At 45.8% G+C, this 26449-nt stretch overlaps 1 protein-coding gene across 1 annotated transcript in view; it reads right to left on the bottom strand.

Moving 5' to 3' along the window:
• Window positions 1-1851: 1851 nt before the first annotated feature.
• The window catches only part of LOC124039914 (semaphorin-4G-like), a 96002-nt gene continuing 71404 nt past the window's right edge, over window positions 1852-26449 (bottom strand). Inside the window, exons 8-16 of the mRNA XM_046356469.1 lie at window positions 25098-25252; window positions 14214-14389; window positions 8458-8596; window positions 7857-8079; window positions 7554-7669; window positions 7300-7454; window positions 7008-7069; window positions 4248-6333; window positions 1852-2481 (exon numbers count right to left, since the gene is read on the bottom strand). Of these exons, the coding sequence (XP_046212425.1) occupies window positions 5315-6333; window positions 7008-7069; window positions 7300-7454; window positions 7554-7669; window positions 7857-8079; window positions 8458-8596; window positions 14214-14389; window positions 25098-25252 (2045 nt within the window). The 3' untranslated portion in view covers window positions 1852-2481; window positions 4248-5314. The remainder of the gene's footprint in view (window positions 2482-4247; window positions 6334-7007; window positions 7070-7299; window positions 7455-7553; window positions 7670-7856; window positions 8080-8457; window positions 8597-14213; window positions 14390-25097; window positions 25253-26449) is intronic.

Raw genomic sequence — 26449 nt, 5'->3', positions numbered from 1 at the left:
GGAGGAGTGGTCCCCGGAAGGAGATCAATACTACAATCATACGACCGGTGAGGAGGAAGGGAGTTGGCTCGGGACCGACTGAAGACCGTGCGCAGATCATGATATTCCTCCGGCACTCCTGTCAAATCGCCAGGTTCCTCCTGAGAAGTGGGGACAGAAGAAATGGGAGGGATGGCAGACATTAAAAGGGGAACGAACCTAAAAAGACCAGCAGGGGGAAAACGAACAGAAGGAAAAGCAAAATGACAAGACAATATAAGACAAAACATGACAGTGTTCTTTTGACAATCTTAATCTTTTATTTTTATTGGCCAGTCTGAGATATGGCTTTTATTTGCAACTTAGCCTTGAAGGCCAGCATCCGGGAGTCGCCTTTTCACTGTTGGCATTGAGACTGGTGTATTGCAGGTATTATTTAATGAAGCTGCCAGTTGAGGACTTGTGAGGCATATATTTCTCAAACTAGACACTCTAATGTACTTGTCCTCTTGCTCAGTTGTGCACCGGGGCCTCCCACTCCACTTTCTATTCTGGTTACCTTTGGTGCCGGAGGAGATGGCCGCCGTTTTACGGTATCCTAACCAATTGTGCTATTCAGCTGTATAAGGAAATAAGCAAACAGGAAACCACTTACTCAGAGGCGGCGCTCCTAGTGGCAGGAAACTTTAATGCAGGGAAACTTAAATCAGTTCTACAAAATCTCTATCAACATGTTAAATGTGCAACCAGACGGAAGAAATTATAGATCACCTGTACTCCACACACAGAGATGCATACAGAGCTCTCCCTCGCCCTCCATTTGGTAAATCCGACCACAACTCTATCCTCCTGATTCCTGCTTACAAGCAAAAATTAAAGCAGAAAACACCAGTGGTTTTCTTTAAAAAATAAGTACATTTCTAAGTGAAACTTTTGATTTAAAAAAATATATTTTTATAGCTTATTGTTTATTTGCTGTTAGTCAGCACCTCTACATACAACGTTTTTTATTCAATGTATCAGTTTGCAAACAATGTAATTAAATTATTGAGTTAACAAAGCAGCATACAAATATGATCTCTTTTTTGCTTTCTTGAGTAAGACAGCTCCAAAATGCAGGTGTTTCATTCAAGCTCAGTGCTTTCTGTGGTGGTGGGCAGCCAGCAGAAAATACAGAGCGTAGGGGTTGGTAATCTTCTCTAGTTGCGCTGTAATTGGCTCAGTGTTCTGTCACTCATGGGGGCACTACGCCAGACAAGGATCCGCTGATAGCCTGTTGTAGCAGTGGTAAAGATTCACTCTATGGTGCTGAAAAGAAAGCTCTGCTGTTGTGACAAGTAAGTAAAGTATGCCTTCTCAGTTTGTGGGCACCGTTTGTCACTGTTGTGATGCAATTCATGTATTGTTTAGTGTTGTGGCTTTGCTAGAACATTTTGAGTGTGCCCCACCAAGATTTACATGCTAAAATCGCTACTGATGGTTATACATCATCTGCGGTTGTGAGGCCTGTTGGACATACTGCCAAATTCTCTAAATCGACATTGGAGGCAGTTTATGGTAGAGAAATTAACATTCAATTATCTGGCAACAGCTCTGGTGGACATTCCTGCAGTTTGCATGCCAATTGCACATTACCTCATATCTTGAGGTATCTGTGGCAGTGTGTTGTGTGACAAAACTGCACATTTTAGTGGCCTTTTATTGTCCCCAGCACAAGCTGCACCTGTGTTATGGTAATACTGTTTAATCGGCTTCTTGATATGCCGCACCTGTCAGGTGGATGGATTCTTGGCAAAGGGGAAATGCTCACTAACAGGGATGTAAACAAATTAATGCAAAACATTTGAGAGAAATGAGCTTTTTGTGCGTATGGAACATTTCTGGGATTTTTTTATTTCAGCTCATGAAACATGGGACCAACACTTTACATGTTGCGCTTATTTCTGTTCAGTGTAGATTGTAAAGTATTAGTAATTTCTACATCGCGCCAGAAAACAACAAAACACATAACATGGATGTAGCACATGGATGTAACACTTTACAAGGGTATACTGAATGTTCTTATGTACAGAGCAAATAAGTCCTCAGAAGAGGTATAGTGCAAATGCGTCTTTTAGTCATTGTTCACTCAAATGTATTCTGTAGGTGACGTAGAGTTCATGTCTAGACCTTGACTTGAACGTTGTCATGTCTGTATGGTGTCAGTGCCTATGTTTGTTGAAATTAGTGTTCCACACTGTTTATGGGGACACACAGTATACTGAAGGTGTGTACTGGAGGTATACAGTATACTGAAGGTGTGTTTTGAGTGTAGCAGCCAGCATGTTTGCCATTTGACCATAAGTAGCAAGTACAGTACAATATCCATAACCGCATCCAAGTTCACTGCCAGTGGAGATTGGACACACTGATTGTCCTTTGGTGTGTTTTGAGCAGACAGATCATCAGGGTTTGTCACACACTTCATCTTCCATTCACCAGCTTCTCCATCTCCTTGTGTATCTAAAGACAGAAAAAATATCAAAAACAGAGAGACTTTAAACATAACACCTGTAATGAGAAATGACACACACGACAGTTTAAATGTTCAGTTTGTTCTTTCAACTTTGAATATTCATCCTCAACTACCCTCATTGTGATTGCACTTATCGATACAGCGTTATTTATTTTACACGAAGAGACAATAAGATAAGGAAAACACATTCATCAGGCTCGCTTGACCCCCACTGTAGACAAGCTTTTATACAACATTAATATAATGGTCCCGTGACAGTTTATTTTACCCTTCCATGAGACACCTTGAGGAAACCATGTCCAATGCAACACCTGTTATAGTGCATCAATATTCTAATCAACCAATAAGAAGAGTCTGCTCGGCTATTATAATGACCAAGGTCTTTGACCAAGCACTGAAACATCTGATTCCACATAACTCATCACCAAGCCCTCGATTGGTTGAATACAGTGCTGGGCGAGAACAAAAACGTGCACACCCTGTCGGACCTCCAGGCCCAGGGAACAGGATGGAGAAACACTGCAGTAGCCCCTTTGCAAAGACAAGGTCACAGGCTCTGTTTGAAGACCAGGCTTAATTGATTGGAGGGCTATCGTGGTGGTTTGTGAACTCAGCAGGCTCCTCTAGGGGAGAGGGGGAATAAGAGAGGAAGAGGGAGGGAGAGGAAGGGTAATGGATGGAATGATGATCCTCTAGCGTGGAGGTGAAGGTGTGGAGGGGACAGGGAATAGAAAAGGGAGCATATACGGATAGAGTGGGTGGGAATAAAAAGAGGGGGAGGAGGAGGAAACCTGCTGATGGTGCAAAGCATCTCCTGTCCCCCTCCACACGCACACAAACACACACTCCCTCCCTCTCCTACTCTATCAGCTCACTGCATCACTGACCAGGACACACAGGTCAAATGTTTCCTGTGCCGCTTGGCCGCATACGATAAAGTCTGCGCAAAAAGGACAACAAGCCTTAACTTGGTGTCTCTATGGAGTCCAGCCCAGGAGTGATGAGCGCTGCAGTTACTGTCAGCGACGTAGTGACAGATACACAAACCGGCGTGCTGTGCTGCGAGCCACAAGGGAAGCCACAGGGCAAGAGCTGATTCAACACTTTACTGTGGTGAGGAGACACCTCTATTTAACACGGCCAGCCTTGATATGTTCATAAAGCATCGACTGACTGGCTGACTGGCTGCTGGGAGATATGTTTCAGTCAACTTGTTACTAAGCTGGATGCGCCTGAAATATCAATGTATTACCTATATAGTGCACTACTTTTGTCCAGAGCCCTAAATAGTCCCTATAGAGAAGGATGCCATTTCAGTCTCTGCCAATATTTGTTTTGGTCAGAGTGGACTCTCTCTCAAGGCAATGGAGTATATCCCTGGTTGTTGCTAGCGTATGTTGTTATTGAGTTGACACTGATGTCACGTAGACATTGAGAGAGTGTTGCGGGTTAGGTAACAGTGACACAGGTCTTTTTCAGTGTGATGGCCCTACAGCTCATCTGGCTTGTGGCCACCAGCTTGGGACAACAAAGGACACAAATCAACCTGGGCTGGAATGAATATGTCTGCCGCTCTGCCCTTCATCTTTTATGGAGAGGAAAATGAAAGCTGATATTGACAGATTCTGTTTGGTGGTGGTGGTGGACTGAATTAGAAAAAATGTTTAGATGACATAGTGTTACTGTACATGTTCATAGTAATTGTGAAGTATTTCAACAAGACGTGCAGGGCACAGCTTTCTCTCAGTCTTACCTTTGCTTTCTTGTCTCCTGTTGGGCTCACACATTTCTGGCACATCAGGTCCCACCGTCTTCGTCATCATCACCATCATCATCACTCAGCTTCTCTGATCAATCTGGCGAAGAGATCAGTCCTTCATGATAGACTTCATCCTTCAATGATAGTGTCAATCCGGCCAAGCTTAGATGAAGCCTGCTGTCTATCTATAATACTACTGTTTTACCTCTCTGACACAGTCAGATGCTAACAACACAAAGATGCAAAAAAATCATTTCAATTTGGTTTCGCTACAACCATTTCAATTGCCATTATTTCCAAAGTTGCTACTGATGGTTGCCACAGAAATATAATTGGCTATTTACATGAGAACAAAAGAAAACAAAGATAAGTGTGTGTTATTGAGTTATGACTGAAATGTATTATTTGTTCAGTAGGCCTGGGTCTTTAAGAGCCATCATATAAGTACACTGTGTGGCACTGAACTACAGTAGCCATCGTTGTCTAAACGCAACATGTTCCGAAGATGGTCTATAATGTTCATACAGGCTTGAATAGTTCCTCAGTCGAACTCATTACCATCTTACTTCATGGTCATTGGTCATATGACCTGGACTCTCATGTCTGTGTCCCTTGTCCCACGATGCATCACAACAAATCTCTGTCAGTATGTCAGCTGTCCAGCTGTCCACAATAGGGTTAGGGTCTGAGGTAGGATTGTAACTAACTTGTGTATGTATCATGTATTTGCTTGGAAGTTCATCAAAGGGTCCATGCACTAGTACAGTGTGTGACCAAAATGGATACCATGACGATATCCATGACTGCTCCAGTTAGGGAAAGGTCAAAAAGTCCTCTTTACTCCAATGTTCAATAGTGAAATTATGTGGGTGGGCCACTCGTCTCGAGTCACGGGAAGTTGCACATTGGGTTTTTAGGTATGAATACTCCCACAGGTCGCTTTGGCACTGGGTAAACTAAAGCTGTATAATACAAGTTAGACCTCCCTGCCTCTTGGGGGCACTATTTTGTAGTTGGGTTAAACCAATAAACAGATCAACGGGAAAGAGCTCAAGGTGGGGCTAGACGGAGCTATCGTCGTCTGTCTCCTGGAGGTCCGGTTGCGTGTGCTTCCTCTTCTCCAGGATGCGGTTGAGCTCTTCGGTGAACGAGTGGTAGAGGGGAGACGTGCTCCCCTCTGGGTCCGTCGTCTGCCTCAGCAGCACGTAGCTGTTGCCGTTCATCTTGCGTAGGACGCTGGGTAATGTCGCAGACATCCCGTTGGTATACTCTGACGACACGTACTTCGAGGAGGGCAGGGGTGGAGGCATTGGGAGCGGCGGAGCGGGAGGGGGCGGCGATTTCCCGGGAGGTCCTTCTGCGGGCAAGATCTGGAGGAAGCCATCGCCCATGTCGTCCATGTTGGATACTGACAGGGAGCGGCGTCCGTGCTCGCTTTCCTGCCTGCCGTTGCAGTGGCTGGAGATGGTCTTGAGCTCCAGGTGGGAGCTCCTCTTCCTCTCGGCTGCGGCCCCCGACTCGGGCAGCCCCTGCTGGGAGTACTTGCGGCCCTGGTATGGCCCCCGGCTGCAGAAGCTGACGTAGAGCAGCACTACGGTCAGCACCAGGCACAGCCCGCCCAGCACAGCCACCAGGGAAATATACACGGCCTCCATGTGCCTGTAGGTCTGGAACTTGGGTCCAGGGGGGAGGGGAGCCAGCAGGGAGGGCAGGGGCTGCTCGGTGGGGCTGCTGGGGGGAAGGGAAGGGCTTGGTGGGGCGGTAGTGGTGGTGGTTGATAAAGTGTCCGTCACGACTGTTGGCCCCACAGGGAAAGGCAGGTCAGGTTGCACCGTCACGGTGTACATCCTCACTGGTACCCACACGTCGTTCTCCACGGCGTAGCAGCGATAGTCTCCGCTCTGGTCGGGCCGGGCGCAGATGAGGAGCAGGCCGTCAGTGCCCACACGATGGCCAGAGTCGAGGCCGTAGCCCTGGAGCTGGTGGCCATCCAGGGTCCAGCGTGGAGTGGCCAGGTTGGAACGCAGATCGCAATGGAGGAGGACATCGTCCCCAGACATCACTGTACGCCTGCGGTGGACTACAGACACACACAGAGAACGAGACAGAGAGACACAGAGAGAGAGACACAGAGAGAGAGACAGCGTGAGAGAGAGAGAGACAGAGAGTGAGCGAGAGAGAGAGAGAGACAAAGGGAGAGAGAGAGAGAGAGAGAGACACAGAGAGACAGAGGGGGAGAGAGAGAGACACAGAGAGAGAAGAGAGACACAGAGAGAGAGACACACAGCGAGAGAGACAGAGAGACAGAGAGAGAGAGAGAGAGAGAGAGAGAGAGAGAGAGAGAGAGAGAGAGAGAGAGAGAGAGAGAGAGAGAGAGAGAGACAGAGAGACAGAGAGAGAGAGAGACAGAGAGAGACAGAGAGAGACAGAGACAGAGACAGAGAGACAGAGAGACAGAGAGACAGAGAGACAGAGAGACAGAGAGACAGAGAGAGAGAGAGAGAGAGAGAGAGAGAGAGAGAACAAAGTCCAATCAAGACCCCCAACCCATTTCTTTGGTAGTTTTATAGTTAATCTCATGTTATTTTACACCTTTTCCATGAGGCTGAGAGAAAATTCAGCCGTTTTAAAGCTCATTTCCTGTAATTCCGGCCCCCCCAAAAAATCCAAGCATGTGACGTGTTCATATGCTACACTTGTGGGTCCCCTCGCACTGCGGGGCTTGCGCCAGTGGTGTGTGTGTTCAGTTCATACCAACTCCTGTGCTGTTGTCACAGCCTCTTTTCCCCCCCTGTATATCCTGGGTTAGATTGGACCTGAATAGGAGCCAGAAGAATGTCAGTTCTCATTTATTATTTGCAGGCATACAGAAACACAGGAGTAAGTTGATTGGTAATTATAAATGTACTGTACAGTATATGGAATAACACAGAAAATAGAACAACTATTCAAAAGTCAACACAAAAAATATTATAGTGAGATCATTGATAGAAAAGATTGATAGCTTCTTCTAATAAAATGTGTGTGTGTGTGTGCCTGCCCTCACCTGTTTGTGCGTGAGGAAATTTTCACACACAGCGCCCCGTCCCAGCCACAGAAGGGGTCCCGGGCAAACACACAGTCGAAACAGGACGTGTAGCGCTGGCAGGATGACAAGGGGACCTGGAGCACTGCAGAGTTGGAGCCAACATAGACACTTTCCTGTTGATGGATAAATGGTGTTCAATACGATTTTGATAACACTGTACTCAAAGCCAAAGGTATCATGCTTTATAAGCATGTATGTGCCATGTGTAACACCTGTGCCTGGGAGATGACCATGTTGTCTATGGGCTGAGGGTCCACAAACAGCTGCAGCTCCTCTATGATGTGCGTTTGACCTCCTATCTCCACAGCCCTGTGCAGCCAACCCTCATCTGCAGGGAAAAACAGACATATAATGTTCATATAACATTCATATAACCATCATAACCTTCATATAACATTGATAACTCTCATAAAAACATTTATATAACATTAATACAATAAAAAACGGAAGTTAAATAAGTGTTCAACTATTCCTTCTGTACTGTGTTTATGCATTATAAACCTAGCCAGACTTACCAGTTCCCAACAAGAGCACTGTGTAGACGTGTCGGTCCAGGGCTGCCACCCTGTGCACGACCATCTTTACGTAATTGACACTTCTCTTGAACAGTAGGGGGTGCTCTCCTATGGGGTGGACCTGGGTGGACATCAGGGGGTGCTGCCTCGCAAAGGCTAACACGTCGTCTGGGAGGTCACGGGACGAGTTGATGCCCTGGGACCTGTGCACGTCTGTCATACACTGGGCAGTGAGAGAACGACAGAGGTCGGAGAAGGAAAGAGAGTGAGAGAGCAGTCAATGCAGATCAGGAAAGAGTGAGTGAGACAGAAATAGAGACAAGGGTGCACCTCAATAGCATTGATGGCCTCTTCTCCTCTCCTTTCACACATTAGCATATAAAATAACTATCGAAAGACTGAATTAGTGAAAACCGTGTCTAAATCGTGCTTTCACAAATTCAGTCTTTCTAGATGCAGGAAAGAAGATGAGGAAAGGAGGACACTGTGTAGAGAGTATTGAGATTGATCCAAAAGATAGTATGTAATGAGGGCAAGGGGAGAGAGGGAGGCATAAGGTTTTCTGTAGCAGGGAAATAGAGGGGTATTACTAGAGACTTACCGAGCCAGGCCTTGGTACTGGAACCTTCCCTGTATATTCCCTCCATTTGGAATCCTGCACCTCCATGTAAGGCCCCTCGAAGGCCCTCTGAATATCTGTGAAGGAGTACTGGCACACCGCAGATGCCTTGATATTTTTCCTGAGAGAGAAAAAAATGCACAAAGTCAGAGATGAATAATTCAACGTTACATCAACATTGAAGCGTTTGTTCTCTTGGAAAGTAAATACCACCTGCCACCCAGATCGAATTTCTAAATCCACGAGCACTCACCAAGAGGGAACATTTGAATAGACTTTAGTTAGTTTGTAGTAGATCATTCACTGAAAGCTGAAAGCTGTGGTGGGTGGGGAAGGGAGTGAAAGTTTGGTTTTGGGCAACAGTCATATTTTCTTGTTTCTGTCTTGTCTACAACAGGGATATGGGGATTTGGGAGTATGTCACTGACAGGGGTAAGGTCGTCTTATCTCAGTAGTAAGCTTATGCTTTATTTGCATTCAATGTACACTTTAGTCATGTGCTCAGGGTCGGCGCCAGAACGAATCAGTTGGATGGCCCTCTGATATCCATAGCCAGGCAAGTTTTTTCACAGGACTTCCTGTGTGCACGGGCTTGCATGTTATAGTAAAGGCCATTGGCAGCTCGTGAGTTTCAAGTTTGGGGAAGCTTACAACTTGTCCTACCATTTCTACTGGTCCGAGTGAAATAAATTATTGTTTTATTATGCACATTTGTATGGAACAGATTCTTTTGAATAATAACGTTTTTGTTTCGCAAAATCATTGTCACGTGGTTAATCACGTGATACAAATCTAAAAGTTAAAGTTCAACGATGGCGAGAGCACCATACTTGATACACGGTGGTACATTGGCGACCATAGAAATGAGTGCATATAATTCAGAGGTAGCCTATAGGCCAATGCAGGAGTAGGTCTATAACTTCCATTGTCATCTAAGTAAAAAATATATAGGCCTAAAACCGACAAAATAAAACAGTAGAAAATATCCTAATGAAAATGTTGGTTCTTTCAATCACATTCCACTTTCTACTTTGTTTCTATCTACAACGAGGCTTGGTGATTATCGAGGCCAGGAGTGTTGGAAAGACATTTCAAATACTGAGGAACTATCATTCGCAATGGATGTAACAATGTGTGAGGTGAAGAGAAAAAGACTGAGAAGCTCAGCTTATTCGTGGTGTACGTGGTTAGTTAAGACAATCAGAAATCAGACATTGCCAAATGGGCACTTTTCCTACATTCGCATGCAGCAGGCCAGGTAGGCATTCCTCTATCCGTGCTCAGGCGGGCGCGCTCAAAATTACGACAGAGAAACCAGACACATCCTCAGTGCTTTCGGAGCACTCCAAACAAAAGACAATTAAAAGATTTACAAAACTCGTAATGGTTATGAAATAAACCAAAACTTGTTTCTCACAAGTATAGCCGGTTGTGAACTCCGCAAACATCCTTTCCACTCCGAGAAATGAGAATGATAAATGACTGTAGCCTAATTAATACATGCATTAACTGAAATGTACGTTTTCGTGTTTCTTGGTTTGTTCATTTATTCATTAAATGTGTTCACTCCCTGTACGTACTTGCTTCCCGACTCTCAGCGTACATCGTTACACACAATGAAACAATAAATACATTAGCGGGAGAATGCTGAGCCCATTCTGGAGAGTTGAGTGCATGGATCTTTTTATTGGTTTATTTAACTAGGCAAGTCAGTTAACACACATCCCTCTTCTTCTTGTTGCAATATTTTAAATTATACTCAAGACACATCGTCTTCACACATATTTGAGATACTTTTCACTGACAGACGCAACTCAATCAGCTAGACATATTGCCGCGTGCGCTGCCCAAATCGCGAGGGGGGGGGGGACTACATAAATTGTGTGGCTAAGTCACGCTCTCTTTCAAATGTTTTTATTTAGACAGGAGTAATTATATAATTTTGGCAAAACATCAATTTAGTTTAGGGGAAACCAGCATCCTAACAGTGCACCCGCCAACTTTTCTTTCAAATTTGCAAGAGGCTAAAAACAAATATCTGTACATAATGACGAGATCCTCATGTCCTCCGCCTTAACAATGGGAGTCGCGGGAAGGTTTAGGTCTACATATTATGCCCATAGAAACGCATTGGGCTTATTCTGGACAGATTTTGGCGAGAGTGAGCCCTCTCTCTTCGACTCTTCCTCTCTCCTGAAATATAGAGTCTGGCTTACTCACTCAAGTCACACACATGGTGACAGGTTTAACTCACAAAGGTGCACTTTCGTATGTCACAAATCGGGGGGGGGGGGGGGCAAGACAGTATAAGAGCCAGTGAGGGAGAGAGAGGGAGAGAGAGTCCCAATACAAAGGAGAAGAGAGCCAGTGAGTGTGAGAATGCTAATTTTTGCTGTTTTTACCCTCCATCTGATTCTTAGTCCCGTTCGGACAGTTGGATGCAGCATGACTCTGCATATCACATCACCTTTGTGAGACTTTAATATTCACATGGAAAAGTCCACAAACCCACTCAAAAAAGGCTTTCGGAGCCGTCATCGACTCAGTGGGTTTTGTCCAACATGTCTCCGGACCTACTCACTGCCACAGTCATACTCTGGACCTAGTTTTGTCCCACGGAATGAATGTTGTGGATCTTAATGTTTTTCCTCAAAAACCTGAACTATCGGACCACCATTTTTTACGTTTTTAATCGCAACAAATAATCTGTTCAGACCCCAACCAAGATTCATCAAAAGTAGTGCTATAAAGTGTCAGCCAACACAAAGATTCCTTGATGCCCTTCCAGACTCCCTCTGTCTACCCAAGGATGTCAGAGGACAAAAATCAGTTAACCACCTAACTGAGGAACTCAATTTAACCTTGCGCAAAACCCTAGATGCAGTCGCACCCCTAAAAACAAAACAAAAAATTGTCATAAGAAACTAGGTCCCTGGTATACAGAAAATACCCGAGCTCTGAAGCAACCTTCCAGAAAATTGGAATGGAAATGGCGCCACACCAAACTAGAAGTCTTCCAACGAGCTTGGAAAGACAGTACCGTGCAATTTCGAAGAGCCCTCACTGCTGCTCGATCATCCTATTTCTCCAACTTCATTGAGGAAAATAAGAACAATCCAACATGTATTTTTGATACTGTCGCAAAGCTAACTAAAAAGCAACATTCCTCAAGAGAGGATGGCTTTCACTTCAGCAGTAATACATTCATGAACTTCTTTGAGGAAAAGATCATGATCATTAGAAAGCAAATTACGGACTCCTCTTTAAATCTGCGTATTCCTCCAAAGCTCAGTTGTCCTGAGTCTGCACAACTCTGCCAGGACCTAGGATCAAGGGAGACACTCAAGTGTTTTAGTACTATATCTCTTGACACAATGATGAAAATAATCATGACCTCTAAACCTTCAAGCTGCATACTGGACCCTATTCCAGCTAAACTACTGAAAGAGCTGCTTCCTGTGCTTGGCCCTCCCTATGTTGAACATAATAAACGGCTCTCTATCCACCGGATGTGTACCAAACTCACTAAAAGTGGCAGTAATAAAGCATCTCTTGAAAAAGCCAAACCTTGACCCAGAAAATATGAAAAACTATCGGCCTATATCGAATCTCCCATTGCTCTCATTTTTTTAAAACTGTTGCGCAATAACTCACTGCCTTCCTGAAGACAAACAATGTATACGAAATGCTTCAGTCTGGTTTTAGACCCCATCATAGCACTGAGACTGCACTTGTGAAGGTGGTAAATTACCTTTTAATGGCGTTAGACCAAGGCTCTGCATCTGTCCTCGTGCTCCTAGACCTTAGTGCTGCTTTTGATACCATCGATCACCACATTCTTTTGGAGAGATTGGAAACCCAAATTGGTCTACACGGACAAGTTCTGGCCTGGTTTAGATCTTATCTGTCGGAAAGATATCAGTTTCTCTGTGGATGGTTTGTCCTCTGACAAATCAACTGTACATTTCAGTGTTCCTCAAGGCTCCGTTTTGGGACAACTATTAATTTCACTATATATTTTACCTCTTGGGGATGTCATTCGAAAGCATAATGTTAACTTTCACTGCTATGCGGATGACACACAGCTGTGCATTTCAATGAAACATGGTGAAGCCCCAAAATTGCAATCGATGGAAGCCTGTGTTTCAGACATAAGGAAGCGGATGGCTGCAAACCTTCTACTTTTAAACTCGGACAAAACAGAGATGCTTGTTCTAGGTCCCAAGAAACAAATAGATCTTCTGTTGAATCTGACAAATAATCTTGATGGTTGTACAGTCGTCTCAAATAAAAACTCTGAAGGACCTCGGCGTTACTCTGGACACTGATGTCTGTTTTGATGAACATATCAAGACTGTTTCAAGGACAGCTTTTTTCCATCTACGTAACATTGCAATAATCAGAAATGTTCTGTCCAAAAATTATGCAGAAAAATGAATCCATGCTTTTGTTACTTCTAGGTTAGACTACTGCAATGCTCTACTATCCGGCTACCCGGAAAAAGCACTAACTTCAGTTAGTGCCAAAAACGGCTGCTAGAATCCTGACTAGAACCAAACAATTTGATCATATTACTCCAGTGCTAGCCTCCCTATGCTGGCTTCCTGTTAAGGCAAGGCAGAGTTAAAGGTTTTACTGCTAACCTAAAGCAATACATGGGCTTGCTCCTACCTATCTTTCCAATTTGGTTCTGCCGTACATACCTACACATACGCTACGGTCACAAGACGCAGGCCTCCTAATTGTCCCTAAAATTTCTAAGCCAACAGCTGGAGGCAGGGCTTTCTCCTATAGAGCTCCATTTTTATGGAATGGTCTGCCAACCTATGTGAGAGACGGAAACTCGGTCTCAACCTTTAAGTCTTTTTTTGAAGACTCATCTCTCCAGTAGATCCTTATGTAGTAATTTATGTGTCAGGGGGCTAGTGTCAGTCTGTTATATCTGGAGTATTTCTCCTGTCCTATCCGGTGTCCTGTGTGAATTTAAGTATGCTCTCTCTAATTCTCTCTTTCGGAGGACCTGAGCCCTAGGACCATGCCTCAGGACTACCTGGCATGATGAATCCTTGCTGTCACCAATCCACCTGGCCGTGCTGCTGCTTCAGTTTCAACTGTTCTGCCTGCGGCTATGGAACCCTGACCTGTTCACCGGATGTGCTACCTGTCCCAGACCTGCTGTTTTCAACTCTCTAGAGACAGCAGGAGCAGTAGAGATGCTGACCTGTTGCACCCTCGACAACCACTGTGATTATTATTATTTGACCATGCTGGTAATTTATGAACATTTGAACATCTTGACCATGTTCTGTTATAATCTCCACCCGGCACAGCCAGAAGAGGACTGGTCACCCCTCATAGCCTGGTTCCTCTCTAGGTTTCTTCCTAGGTTTTGGCCTCTCTAGGGAGTTTTTCCTAGCCACCGTGCTTTTACACCTGCATTGCTTGTTTGGGGTTTTAGGCTGGGTTTCTATACAGCACTTTGAGATATCAGCTGATGTAAGAAGGGCTATATAAATACATTTGATATCAGCACAAAACACAAACACCACTGCTGCCAGCTACTCTATACCTTCGCTTGTCCTTCCCATTCATACGTCCCGACTGCAGCCTCTCAAAAACGACTATCTACTTACACTAGTCAACAGACAACAAATCTCTGCATACTAAGTTGTGAGTGTATGACCATACAACAGTATCAAGCCAGTGGCAGTATGGTAAACAACAGTCCATCCTCTTACCATTCCAGGCCAAAGATCCCGTAGAAGACGGTGCTGTGTATGTCTCGGCCCTCCAGTACGAAGACACTACGCAGCACATTGAGGTGTAGCTCGTAGTCAGGAACAGAGCACACCAGCCTGGCCTTCAGGAAGGACGTCCACTTCCTCTGCAAGGTCCTCTGGCCCCCCCAGTCACCCTGGAAGGAAGAGAGTGAGGTTAGAGATAAACAGGTCATCAGAGTCACACAAACACACATCAACACAGGTTTTCTCATGTTCATACATACCTATACCACGCACTCATACGTTATACACACAGAGACAGGTGCACACACACACACTAACACAACCCCACTACACAATAGAAGCATTACCAAGTACCACTGAATGAGAGTGTTTGGTTCTGGCTCAAAGTGTGCCTACTTGAGCATATTTACTCTAATTGCATTTCGGGCAGCAGCAACAACAGCATAGGAGGCGCTCGGAGGCGATGGCATTGAGAAAAAGCCTGAATAGACAGATTGTGCCCCTCATTTAGAGCAGAGACTTCTCGTCTCTTTGTTTGTTGGGGTTTTAATAGATCACCACTGGGCACACATTGTGTGATTCAATGTTGTTTCTACTTCATTTCAATGAAATGTGCCCAGTGGGTTGCTCTTCACTTCTGTTTTACATAAAAACATATTTCTACCCAGCCTCAGTACTTTATCCTTCAGAAAATACAGTAGTCACAGTAAACAAAGCAAATTAAACAAACACAAAACAGCACACGTTACTCATACAGTACCAGTCCAAAGTTCTAGAACACCTACTCATTCAAGACCTTTTCTTTATTTTTTACTATTTTCTACGTTGTAGAATAATAGCGAAGACATCAAAACTATGAAATAACACATATGGAATCATGTACTGTAGTAACCAAAAAAAGTGTTCAACAAATCAAAATATATTTCAGTTTTGAGATCCTTCAAAGTAGCCACCCTTTGCCTTGATGACAGCTTTGCACACTCTTAGCACTCTCTCAACCAATTAATTTCAATTAACAGGTGTGCCTTGTTTAAAGTTCATTTGTGGAAATTCTTTCAGCTAGGGCCGATAGCTTTTTGGGCTGCTAGCCAAATAGGCCTGCCTCAAGCATGGACGCCACATCTGGCAACTGGATGGCTGTGCGGTAGACCGTACACCGTAGATGCTGGTTGCCGATGGAAAGGAGGTTGGGGATTTGCTGAGAAGCAGACAGACCTGTGGCACGCCTCCAGTTGTGGTCTGGCTAGCGACTAATGTGAACTCTGTGTCTGCGGATCTGTCGCCGCCACAACTGTCATCATCATGGGTGACTGCCACTGTGCCATTGGGGTGAATCGAGCCCACCCCCAGATTTAAATCTGCATGGGCTGCTGTGGCCCAGTTAGGGCTGGATCCATCACATTCTACCCCCCACCATCGCCACTACCACAGAGCAGACATGTCCCCATTTCCAGAAAGCTGAATTTTTGTATATAGGGGTACTGCAAGCATGAAACAATGGAGATTACAATTACACCAGGCACAGCCAAAGAGAGAGGAGGAGGAGTGAAAAAAACAGCCTTCTGTATCTCCAGGAGTGGTTTCTGGGCATGCTGATCTCCAATGAAATGAGGTGGTGAGAGAGGGAGTGGGAGGAAGAGAGGGGGAGAGGAGAGAAAATGACAGAGAGAGAGAGAGAGAGAGAGAGAGAAAGGGGGAGAGAAAGAAAGACTGCCAATGGAGCGGGCTTGGGTGGGCTTCTACTCTGCCTGGCAACAGTGGCACACCAAGGAACCCCTCAGAAAGCAGCCGAGATGGCTGGCCTGAGGCACTGCATCACAGTGCTAGCTGTGCCACTAGAGAACCTGGTTCGAGTCCAGGCTCTGGCGCAGCCGGCAATGACCGGGAGACCCATGGGGTGGCTCACAATTGGCCGAGCATCATCCGGGTTAGGGGATGCGAGTGGTCGCATCGGCGCTTCGCTCCCGCAGGTAGTATAACTTTTTACATTTCATTATATTTCATTATAGCACAACGGTTTGATTTGTCTAATCTTAGCAATTTCTTCTCAGCTAGCTACATAGCCGTCTTTGTATCAAAGATAATTGCGTAATTATCGTATTTCGCCGTCCTAACGTAGTCTTCACTAGCCAGCTAGCTAACGTCCACCGATTAGCTGCACTGGAAAAACTATTACACTCAACTGAACGACTTGATCAGTGTAGTGTTAGCTAGCTACATAGCTGTCTTTGCTGTCTTCGTATCTTCGTTCCAAGATAATTGTGTTGTTTAGGTTTAGAGTGTGTAGTCTTAGAGTGATTATCTTAATTTACCGAGGTTAGCTAGCCAGCTATTTGTCGTCCTTAACGTAGGAGACTCTGCTAGCTAGCCAACAGCTAGCCAACGTCTTCTGAATAGAACTCAACAACCCGGTCGCATTCACAGGTAGTATCACATTTTCATTTCATTTCATTACAGTACAACGGTTTGATTTGTTTGATCGTAGCTAGCTACATAGCTAGCTACATAGCCGTCTTTGTATCAAAGCTAATTGTGTAGTCTAGAGCGATTTTCTAGGTTAGCTAGCCAGCTATTGTCGTTCTTTTAACGCAACGTAACGTAAACAACACTACTAGCTAGCCAGCTAGCCCCCGAATAGCAGCACTGTAGAAACTATTACACTCAACGGAACGACTTGATTAGTGTAGTGTCAACAACGCACCCACTGCCAGCTAGCCTACTTCAACAGTACTGTATCATTTTAATCATTTTAGTCAATAAGATTCTTGCTACGTAGCTTAACTTTCTGAACATTCGAGACGTGTAGTCCACTTGTCATTCCAATCTCCTTTGCATTAGCGTAGCCTCTTCTGTAGCCTGTTAACTATGTGTCTGTTTATCCCTGTTCTCTCCTCTCTGCACAGACCATACAAACGCTCCACACCGCGTGGCCGCGGCCACCCTAATCTGGTGGTCCCAGCGCGCACGACCCACGTGGAGTTCCAGGTCTCCGGTAGCCTCTGGAATTGCCGATCTGCGGTCAACAAGGCAGAGTTCATCTCAGCCTATGCCTCCCTCCAGTCCCTCGACTTCTTGGCACTGACGGAAACATGGATCACCACAGACAACACTGCTACTCCTACTGCTCTCTCTTCGTCCGCCCACGTGTTCTCGCACACCCCGAGAGCGTCTGGTCAGCGGGGTGGTGGGACCGGGATCCTCATCTCTCCCAAGTGGTCATTCTCTCTTTCTCCCCTTACCCATCTGTCTATCGCCTCCTTTGAATTCCATGCTGTCACAGTTACCAGCCCTTTCAAGCTTAACATCCTTATCATTTATCGCCCTCCAGGTTCCCTCGGAGAGTTCATCAATGAGCTTGATGCCTTGATAAGCTCCTTTCCTGAGGACGGCTCACCTCTCACAGTTCTGGGCGACTTTAACCTCCCCACGTCTACCTTTGACTCATTCCTCTCTGCCTCCTTCTTTCCACTCCTCTCCTCTTTTGACCTCACCCTCTCACCTTCCCCCCCTACTCACAAGGCAGGCAATACGCTCGACCTCATCTTTACTAGATGCTGTTCTTCCACTAACCTCATTGCAACTCCCCTCCAAGTCTCCGACCACTACCTTGTATCCTTTTCCCTCTCGCTCTCATCCAACACCTCCCACACTGCCCCTACTCGGATGGTATCGCGCCGTCCCAACCATCGCTCTCTCTCCCCCGCTACTCTCTCCTCTTCCATCCTATCATCTCTTCCCTCCGCTCAAACCTTCTCCAACCTATCTCCTGATTCTGCCTCCTCAACCCTCCTCTCCTCCCTCTCTGCATCCTTTGACTCTCTATGTCCCCTATCCTCCAGGCCGGCTCGGTCCTCCCCTCCCGCTCCGTGGCTCGATGACTCATTGCGAGCTCACAGAACAGGGCTCCGGGCAGCCGAGCGGAAATGGAGGAAAACTCGCCTCCCTGCGGACCTGGCATCCTTTCACTCCCTCCTCTCTACATTTTCCTCCTCTGTCTCTGCTGCTAAAGCCACTTTCTACCACGCTAAATTCCAAGCATCTGCCTCTAACCCTAGGAAGCTCTTTGCCACCTTCTCCTCCCTCCTGAATCCTCCTCCCCCCCCCTCCTCCCTCTCTGCAGACGACTTCGTCAACCATTTTGAAAAGAAGATCGACGACATCCGATCCTCGTTTGCTAAGTCAAATGACACCGCTGGTTCTGCTCACACTGCCCTACCCTGTGCTCTGACCTCTTTCTCCCCTCTCTCTCCAGATGAAATCTCGCGTCTTGTGACGGCCGGCCGCCCAACAACCTGCCCGCTTGACCCTATCCCCTCCCCTTTTCTCCAGACCATTTCCGGAGACCTTCTCCCTTACCTCACCTCGCTCATCAACTCATCACTGACCGCTGGCTACGTCCCTTCCGTCTTCAAGAGAGCGAGAGTTGCACCCCTTCTGAAAAAACCTACACTCGATCCCTCCGATGTCAACAATTACAGACCAGTATCCTTTCTTTCTTTTCTCTCCAAAACTCTTGAACGTGCCGTCCTTGGCCAGCTCTCCCGCTATCTCTCTCTGAATGACCTTCTTGATCCAAATCAGTCAGGTTTCAAGACTAGTCATTCAACTGAGACTGCTCTCCTCTGTATCACGGAGGCGCTCCGCACTGCTAAAGCTAACTCTCTCTCCTCTGCTCTCATCCTTCTAGATCTATCGGCTGCCTTCGATACTGTGAACCATCAGATCCTCCTCTCCACCCTCTCCGAGTTGGGCATCTCCGGCGCGGCCCACGCTTAGATTGCGTCCTACCTGACAGGTCGCTCCTACCAGGTGGCGTGGCGAGAATCTGTCTCCTCACCACGCGCTCTCACCACTGGTGTCCCCCAGGGCTCTGTTCTAGGCCCTCTCCTATTCTCGCTATACACCAAGTCACTTGGCTCTGTCATAACCTCACATGGTCTCTCCTATCATTGCTATGCAGACGACACACAACTAATCTTCTCCTTTCCCCCTTCTGATGACCAGGTGGCGAATCGCATCTCTGCATGTCTGGCAGACATATCAGTGTGGATGACGGATCACCACCTCAAGCTGAACCTCGGCAAGACGGAGCTGCTCTTCCTCCCGGGGAAGGACTGCCCGTTCCATGATCTCGCCATCACGGTTGACAACTCCATTGTGTCCTCCTCCCAGAGCGCTAAGAACCTTGGTGTGATCCTGGACAACACCCTGTCGTTCTCAACCAACATCAAGGCGGTGGCCCGTTCCTGTAGGTTCATGCTCTACAACATCCGCAGAGTACGACCCTGCCTCACACAGGAAGCGGGCGCAGGTCCTAATCCAGGCACTTGTCATCTCCCGTCTGGATTACTGCAACTCTCTGTTGGCTGGGCTCCCTGCCTGTGCCATTAAACCCCTTCAACTCATCCAGAACGCCGCAGCCCGTCTGGTGTTCAACCTTCCCAAGTTCTCTCACGTCACCCCGCTCCTCCGTTCTCTCCACTGGCTTCCAGTTGAAGCTCGCATCCGCTACAAGACCATGGTGCTTGCCTACGGAGCTGTGAGGGGAACGGCACCTCAGTACCTCCAGGCTCTGATCAGGCCCTACACCCAAACAAGGGCACTGCGTTCATCCACCTCTGGCCTGCTCGCCTCCCTACCACTGAGGAAGTACAGCTCCCGCTCAGCCCAGTCAAAACTGTTCGCTGCTCTGGCCCCCCAATGGTGGAACAAACTCCCTCACGACGCCAGGACAGCGGAGTCAATCACCACCTTCCGGAGACACCTGAAACCCCACCTCTTTAAGGAATACCTAGGATAGGATAAGTATTTCCCCCCCCCTTTAAGATTTAGATGCACTATTGTAAAGTGACTGTTCCACTGGATGTCATAAGGTGAATGCACCAATTTGTAAGTCGCTCTGGATAAGAGCGTCTGCTAAATGACTTAAATGTAAATGTAAATGTAATGTAAATGGGAGGGTTTGGCCGGCAGAGATGTTCCTGTCCCATCGCGCACTAGCGACTTCTGTGGTGGGCCGGGAGCAATGCACGCTGACAGGGTCGCCAGGTGTAAGGTGCGTCTGGCTTCCGGGTTAAGCAGGCGTGGTGTCAATAAGAAATGCGGCTTAGCTGGGTTGTGTTACTGAGATTACTCACCACAAAATCTACTTAGCGGAGCTGGATCCCTTCATCACAGGAGCCCTTTTTTTTAAAAAGACATTGCTGGAGAAGAGGAAGGAGAGCTGGGGTTCTAGTCCGATTAAGGAAAAGGTCAAACCACCCTCCGCTCCCTACTATTTTACATGCTAATGTACCGTCTCTGGACAATAACCTTTGTGAGATCAGAGCGCAGATGTCCTACAAGAGAGATATGAGCGACTGTAACAATCTGATTTACAGAGACTTGGCTGATGGAGGAGGTGCTTGATCAGGCTATACAGCCTGGCAACATTGGGGTTTCCATACATCATGCAGATATGGAAAAATAACTTTGTGGGAATAAACCAAAGGCGGAGGAGTATGATTCATGATCAACAACTCATGGTTGGATTGTAGAATTGTAGGACTGTACAAACCCTTGAGAGTTTCTGTTCCCCTGACTTGGAATACCTCACAATCAAATGACAATCCATTTATCTCTGAGAAAATTCACAGCTGTTTGTATCACAGCTGTGTACACCCCCCCAAGCCTACACCACGCTGGCACTCAAGGAATTACACAGGACTTTGAACAAATTGGAAACAGCATATCCCAAAGCCACATCTGTTGTAGCCGGGGACTTGTAAGGAAAATTCCCTTGAAATTCCACCAACACATTTTTTGCCCCATTCGCGGGAAAAATACATTAGACCAAATCAAATCAAATGTATTTATATAGGCCTTCGTACATCAGCTGATATCTCAAAGTGCTGTACAGAAACCCAGCCTAAAACCCCAAACAGCAAGCAATGCAGGTGTTGAAGCACGTTGGCTTGGAAAAACTCCCTAGAAAGGCCAAAACATAGGAAGAAACCTAGAGACGAACCAGGCTATGAGGGGTGGCCAGTCCTCTTCTGGCTGTGCCGGGTGGAGATTGTAACAGAACATGGCCAAGATGTTCAAATGTTCATAAATGACCAGCATGGTCAAATAATAAGTCTGGGACAGGTAGCATGTCCGGTGAACAGGTCAGAATTCCATAGCCGCATGCAGAACAGTTGAAACTGGAGCAGCAGCACGGCCAGGTGGACTGGGGAGAGCAAGGAGTCATCATGCCATGTAGCCCTGGCATTGTTATTCTCTACTCCAAGATGGATACAAAGCCCTCCTTCTGGAAATCAGACCATGGCTCCATTCTGCTCCTCCCCACCTATAGGCATAAGTTAAATCAGGAAGCACCCGTGGTAATGTCTGTTCATGTCACGTCCTGACCTTAGTTCCTTTTTATGTCTCTATTTTGATTTGGTCAGAGCGTGAGTTGGGGTGGGCATTCTATGTTTTTTTTCTGTGTTTTGTACTTCTATGTGTTTGGCCTGGTATGGTTCCCAGTCAGAGGCAGCTGTCTATCGTTGTCTCTGATTGAGAACCATACTTAGGTAGCCGGTTCCCACCTGTGTTTGTGGGTAGTTGCTTTCTGTTTTTGTGTCTGCACCAGACAGAACTGTTTTGGTTGTTCTCATTGTTGTTTTGTTAATCAGTGTTCAGTTCCATTAATAAAAGGATGAACACGTACCACGCTGCACCTTGGTCCTCACCTTCTTCCACCAACAGCCGTTACAGTTCAATGCTGGTCTGACCAACCAGAATCCATGCAACAGGATGGTTTTGATCACGCGGACTGGGATATGTTCCGGTCCATCTCTGGGAATAATATAGACGAATACACTAACTCTGTCTCTGGGTTTATTGGTTTGTTTGGATCCCTAGAAGTCCAGCATTCCAGAGTCGCGTCTTCACTGTTGACTTTGAGACGGGTGTTTTGTGGGTACTATTTTATGAAGCTGCCAGTTGAGGACTTTTGAGGTGTATATTTCTCAAACTAGACACTCTTATGTACTTGTCTTCTTGTTCAGTTGTGCTCCGGGGCCTCCCACTCCTATTTCTATTCTGGTTAGAGCCAGTTTGAACTGTTCTATTTCTCAGAACAAGAATAGACTGACGAGTTTCAGAAGAAGTGCTTTGTTTCTGGCCATTTTGAGCCTGTAATCAAACCCACAAATGCTGATGCTCCAGATATTCAACTAGTCTAAAGAATGCCAGTTGTATTGCTTTTTAATCAAAACAACACTTTTCAGCCATGCTAACATAATTGCAAAATGGTTTTCTTGTCATGCAGGTGAAAGAGGACCCAAAAGCGACTTAACAGAAACAGAGTTTATTTAAATCCAAACAGGGAATAACAAAAATCCTCTAGTCTGTAGAGGGGAATAACTAGAGAAGCGGCCACAGACTGCAGGTCGCTTCGGGTAGGCGCAGGCCGTAGTTGATAGAGCCACCTGCTCACACGCAGCATCTGATGAAGGCAAAAAAACACGACAGGACAGGGCGAAACACAATCACAGCATGGTGAATACAAAACAAGGAACCGACGGCACAGGAACGGATCACAAAGGAATAAATAGGGACTCTAATCAGGGGAAAGGATCGGGAACAGGTGTGGGAAGACTAAATGATGATTAGGGGAATAGGAACAGCTGGGAGCAGGAACGGAACGATAGAGAGAAGAGAGAGCGAGAGAGTGAGAGAGGGAGGGGGAGAGAGAGGGATAGAAGGAGGGAAAGAACCAAATAAGACCAGCAGAGGGAAACGAATAGCATGGGGAGCACAGGGACAAGACATGATAATAAATGACAAACATGACATTTCTAGTGATCAATTAACGGTTTAAAATGATAAACTTGGATTAGCTAACACAACGTGCCTTTGAAACACAGGAGTGATGGTGGCTGATGATGGGCATCTGTACACCTATGTAGATATTCAATTAAAAATCAGTTTCCAGCTACAATAGTCTTTTACAACATTAACCTCTTGGTCTAAACTGTATTTCTGATCAATTTGATGTTATTTTAATGGACAAAACATTTGCTTTTCTTTCACAAACAAGGACATTTCTAAGTGACCCCAAACTTTAGAACTGTAGTGTAGGTAGAGTTTTGGGGCTCCCGAGTGGCGCAGTGGTCTAAGACACTGCATCTCAATACTAGAGGCGTCACTACGAACCCTGGTTTGATTCCAGGCTGTATCACAACTGGCTATGATTTGGAATCACATTGGCCCAGCGTCGCCTGGTTTAGGGTTTGGCCGAGGTAGGCCGTCATTGTAAATAAGAGTTTGTTCTTAACTGACTTGCTTAGTTAAATAAAGGTTAAACAATAAAAGGGCGGGCTTCTGAATCTGGTTGGCGGTTGCAGTTCAAAAATATATCTACTGTTTATTACACAAATAATATGTTCCTTTATTTTTATTACTATTTTCTTCTTTGCTTCCTCTTGGGCCCCGGCAAGCCTCTGCATTTGTCCAGCCCTGAATAGGACCCCAGTTATCACTCAACTAAACAGAGTGCATACCAATAGTGTTGGGTCTGTGACATCCACTTGTATTGGTCATATATTGTCCTCCCCAACCCTCTTTTCACACTGCTGCTACTCTCTGTTTATTGTCTATGTATAGTCACTTTATTTATATATATTTTTTTATTTAACATTTATTTAAATAGGCAAGTCAGTTTTAAAGAGCAAATGGTTATTTACAATGATAGCCTACCGGGGAACTGCCTTGTTCAGGTTAACGGCCTTGTTCAGGCACAGAACGACCAATTTTCAAGCAAGAGGAAAAACATAATTCAGCAGTCCATTAACCAGTTGTTGTGTATAAGTCTGTGTGTGTGCTGAGGAGTTGACGCTACGAACCCACAGGCGTGGCTCTCTGATGACTTCCAGGCTTTTGGGAGGGAGGGTGTACAATGAGCCTGTCATGGCGAATGTAAGCAATGTCCCCACGCATTCTGGCAGTTTTAATGGATGGGATAAGTTCTTTCCTCTTCTGGCGCACAGTTTCAGGATAGTCCTCATTGAGGAAGATGTACGTTCCTCTCAAGTTCTTGGCTCTTTACAGAACAGCTACTTTGTCCTTGAACCTTAGGAACTTGAACACTATCGGCCTGTGCCTGTCACCTTGGCCAGAGGTGGGGTCTACAGGTGGGGTCTACAGTCCCATCGAGCTGACCCTGGGAGAACTGAACACTATTCTTCAGGTCCTAGAACTCTCTGGTCAGATCGTCCATTCTTTTATTAGTTGACTCAGTATTTGGACACACCTGAAGCTATTTTCTTGTTGTTGTGACAACAGCTTGTAGAACTATTTTTGTTAATTTAAAAGATCCTTCACCTGTGATAGAGAGACACCACTGTCCTCAATGGTATTCCCAATGGCTTTGGTCTTTGTCATGGTTGCGATGTAGGCTAACGCTGGTACTCCACGCAGTTCCAGACAGCACAGCTTGCAGAGCCGTTGGAAACAGCAACAAACAGCTGGGATTTAAACAGCCACAAGCCACGTGAATATCCGCGGTCCCAGCCACAAGAGCTATCCGCATCGCAGGCTGTGTTCAAACTGTCAAGGAAATCTGGCTAGCTGGATATGCTTCACCAAGCAGCAGTTCTTCAGACCTTAGGGTTTGGTTTGGCAGTACGTGTGTAATTGGTTCTTCAAGCTTCTGAGATTGAGGTGAATCCCACATGTGAGATCTCACTCATAATATCAGAGAACCTGGGTTACGCAAGTAATCTTGAGGTTCCTTGTGTTTGATACCGTTACATTCATTCCATTGCAGCCATTGAGCCATTTCTCCACTTTCCCCCTCCATTGAGTTGGGCAACCCCTAATGCCATAACACATGTCCCCCTTCAGGCCTACCTTGCAGATGCGGGCCACCCGTGCCACCCTGGTCTGGCTGGGGTAGGCCATCTGCTCCTGGCTCCTCTCTGTGAAGAAGAAGTAGATCTTGTCGTCGTCGCCCACTGAGCTGTTGACACTCTCCTTCATCAGCACCGAGCCCACAAAGTCCGCCTCTGCTCACGCAATGACAAAAACAGATCATCACACTGTGTACATTCTGTCCAACTCCTGGCAAAGCACATACTATGGAGAGATTCATGTTATTGTCATCATCATACCATGCCACCTACTGATACAGAGATAATGTAGGTGGAAAGCAAGGATAACCACATTATATGAATTAGAGTATGCTAAGGTGAAGGCAGAGCTTGTATTATGAAGGAATGACTATTAAATGCCCTATGTTTTCAGCCAGTACTTAGTACCACACTTGGGATCAAATAATTAGATTTGATAATATTTACTGCATTTTAATGACTTCCATATACATTTCAAAACAATTACTTGGACAACGTTAATTTGAAAATACAAGTAGTGTCATGTTTTGTCTTATATTGTCTTGTCATTTTGCTTTTCCCTCTGTTCGTTTTCCCCCTGCTGGTCTTTTTAGGTTCGTTCCCCTTTTTCTCTCTCCCTTCCTCTCTCTCTTCTCTCTATCGTTCCGTTCCTGCTCCCAGCTGTTCCTATTCCCCTAATCAATCATTTAGTCTTCCCACACCTGTTCCCTATCTTTTTCCCTGATTAGAGTCCCTATTTCTCCCCTTGTTTTCCGTTTCTGCCCTGTCGGATCCTTGTCTATTGTTCACCGTGCTGTGTCTGTGTATCGCCCTGTCGTGTCGTGTTTCCCTCAGATGCTGCGTGGTGAGCAGGTGTCTGAGTCTGCTACGGTCAAGTGCCTTCCCGAGGCAACCTGCAGTTCATGATCGAGTCTCCAGTCTGTTCTCGTCCTTACGAGTGGAATTGTGCTTTATGATTGTATATTTACTTTACTGGATTAAAGACTCTGTTTTCGCCAAGTCGCTTTTGGGTCCTCATTCACCTGCATAACAAGTAGTTCAATATTTCTGGAATGTATTTGGAAATTGGAATGTATTGTCATGTATTTACAACTAACTACCGGTATTTGAAGTAATGTATTTTCAAATACTAATACTTTACCCATTGAAGACCCCACTCAGTTTGACTTGCATGTTTAGGTCAGCCCAAGGGGACCCCGAAAAATAGAAATAGTTGATTTGACAAATTTGAAAATACTCAAATACACAGAAAATAAGTATTTCAAATACAAATATGTAAATATGCATGTATTTGAACCTAGGTCTGCTTAGTACCATATAGTTGTAGTATAATGAATCAGAATTACAGATCAC

The sequence above is a fragment of the Oncorhynchus gorbuscha genome, linkage group LG07, assembly GCF_021184085.1.
Source record: "Oncorhynchus gorbuscha isolate QuinsamMale2020 ecotype Even-year linkage group LG07, OgorEven_v1.0, whole genome shotgun sequence".
Taxonomy (NCBI): Eukaryota; Metazoa; Chordata; class Actinopteri; order Salmoniformes; family Salmonidae; genus Oncorhynchus; species Oncorhynchus gorbuscha.
Note: the sequence above shows the minus strand (reverse complement) of the source record. Positions and strands in the feature narration are given on the sequence as shown.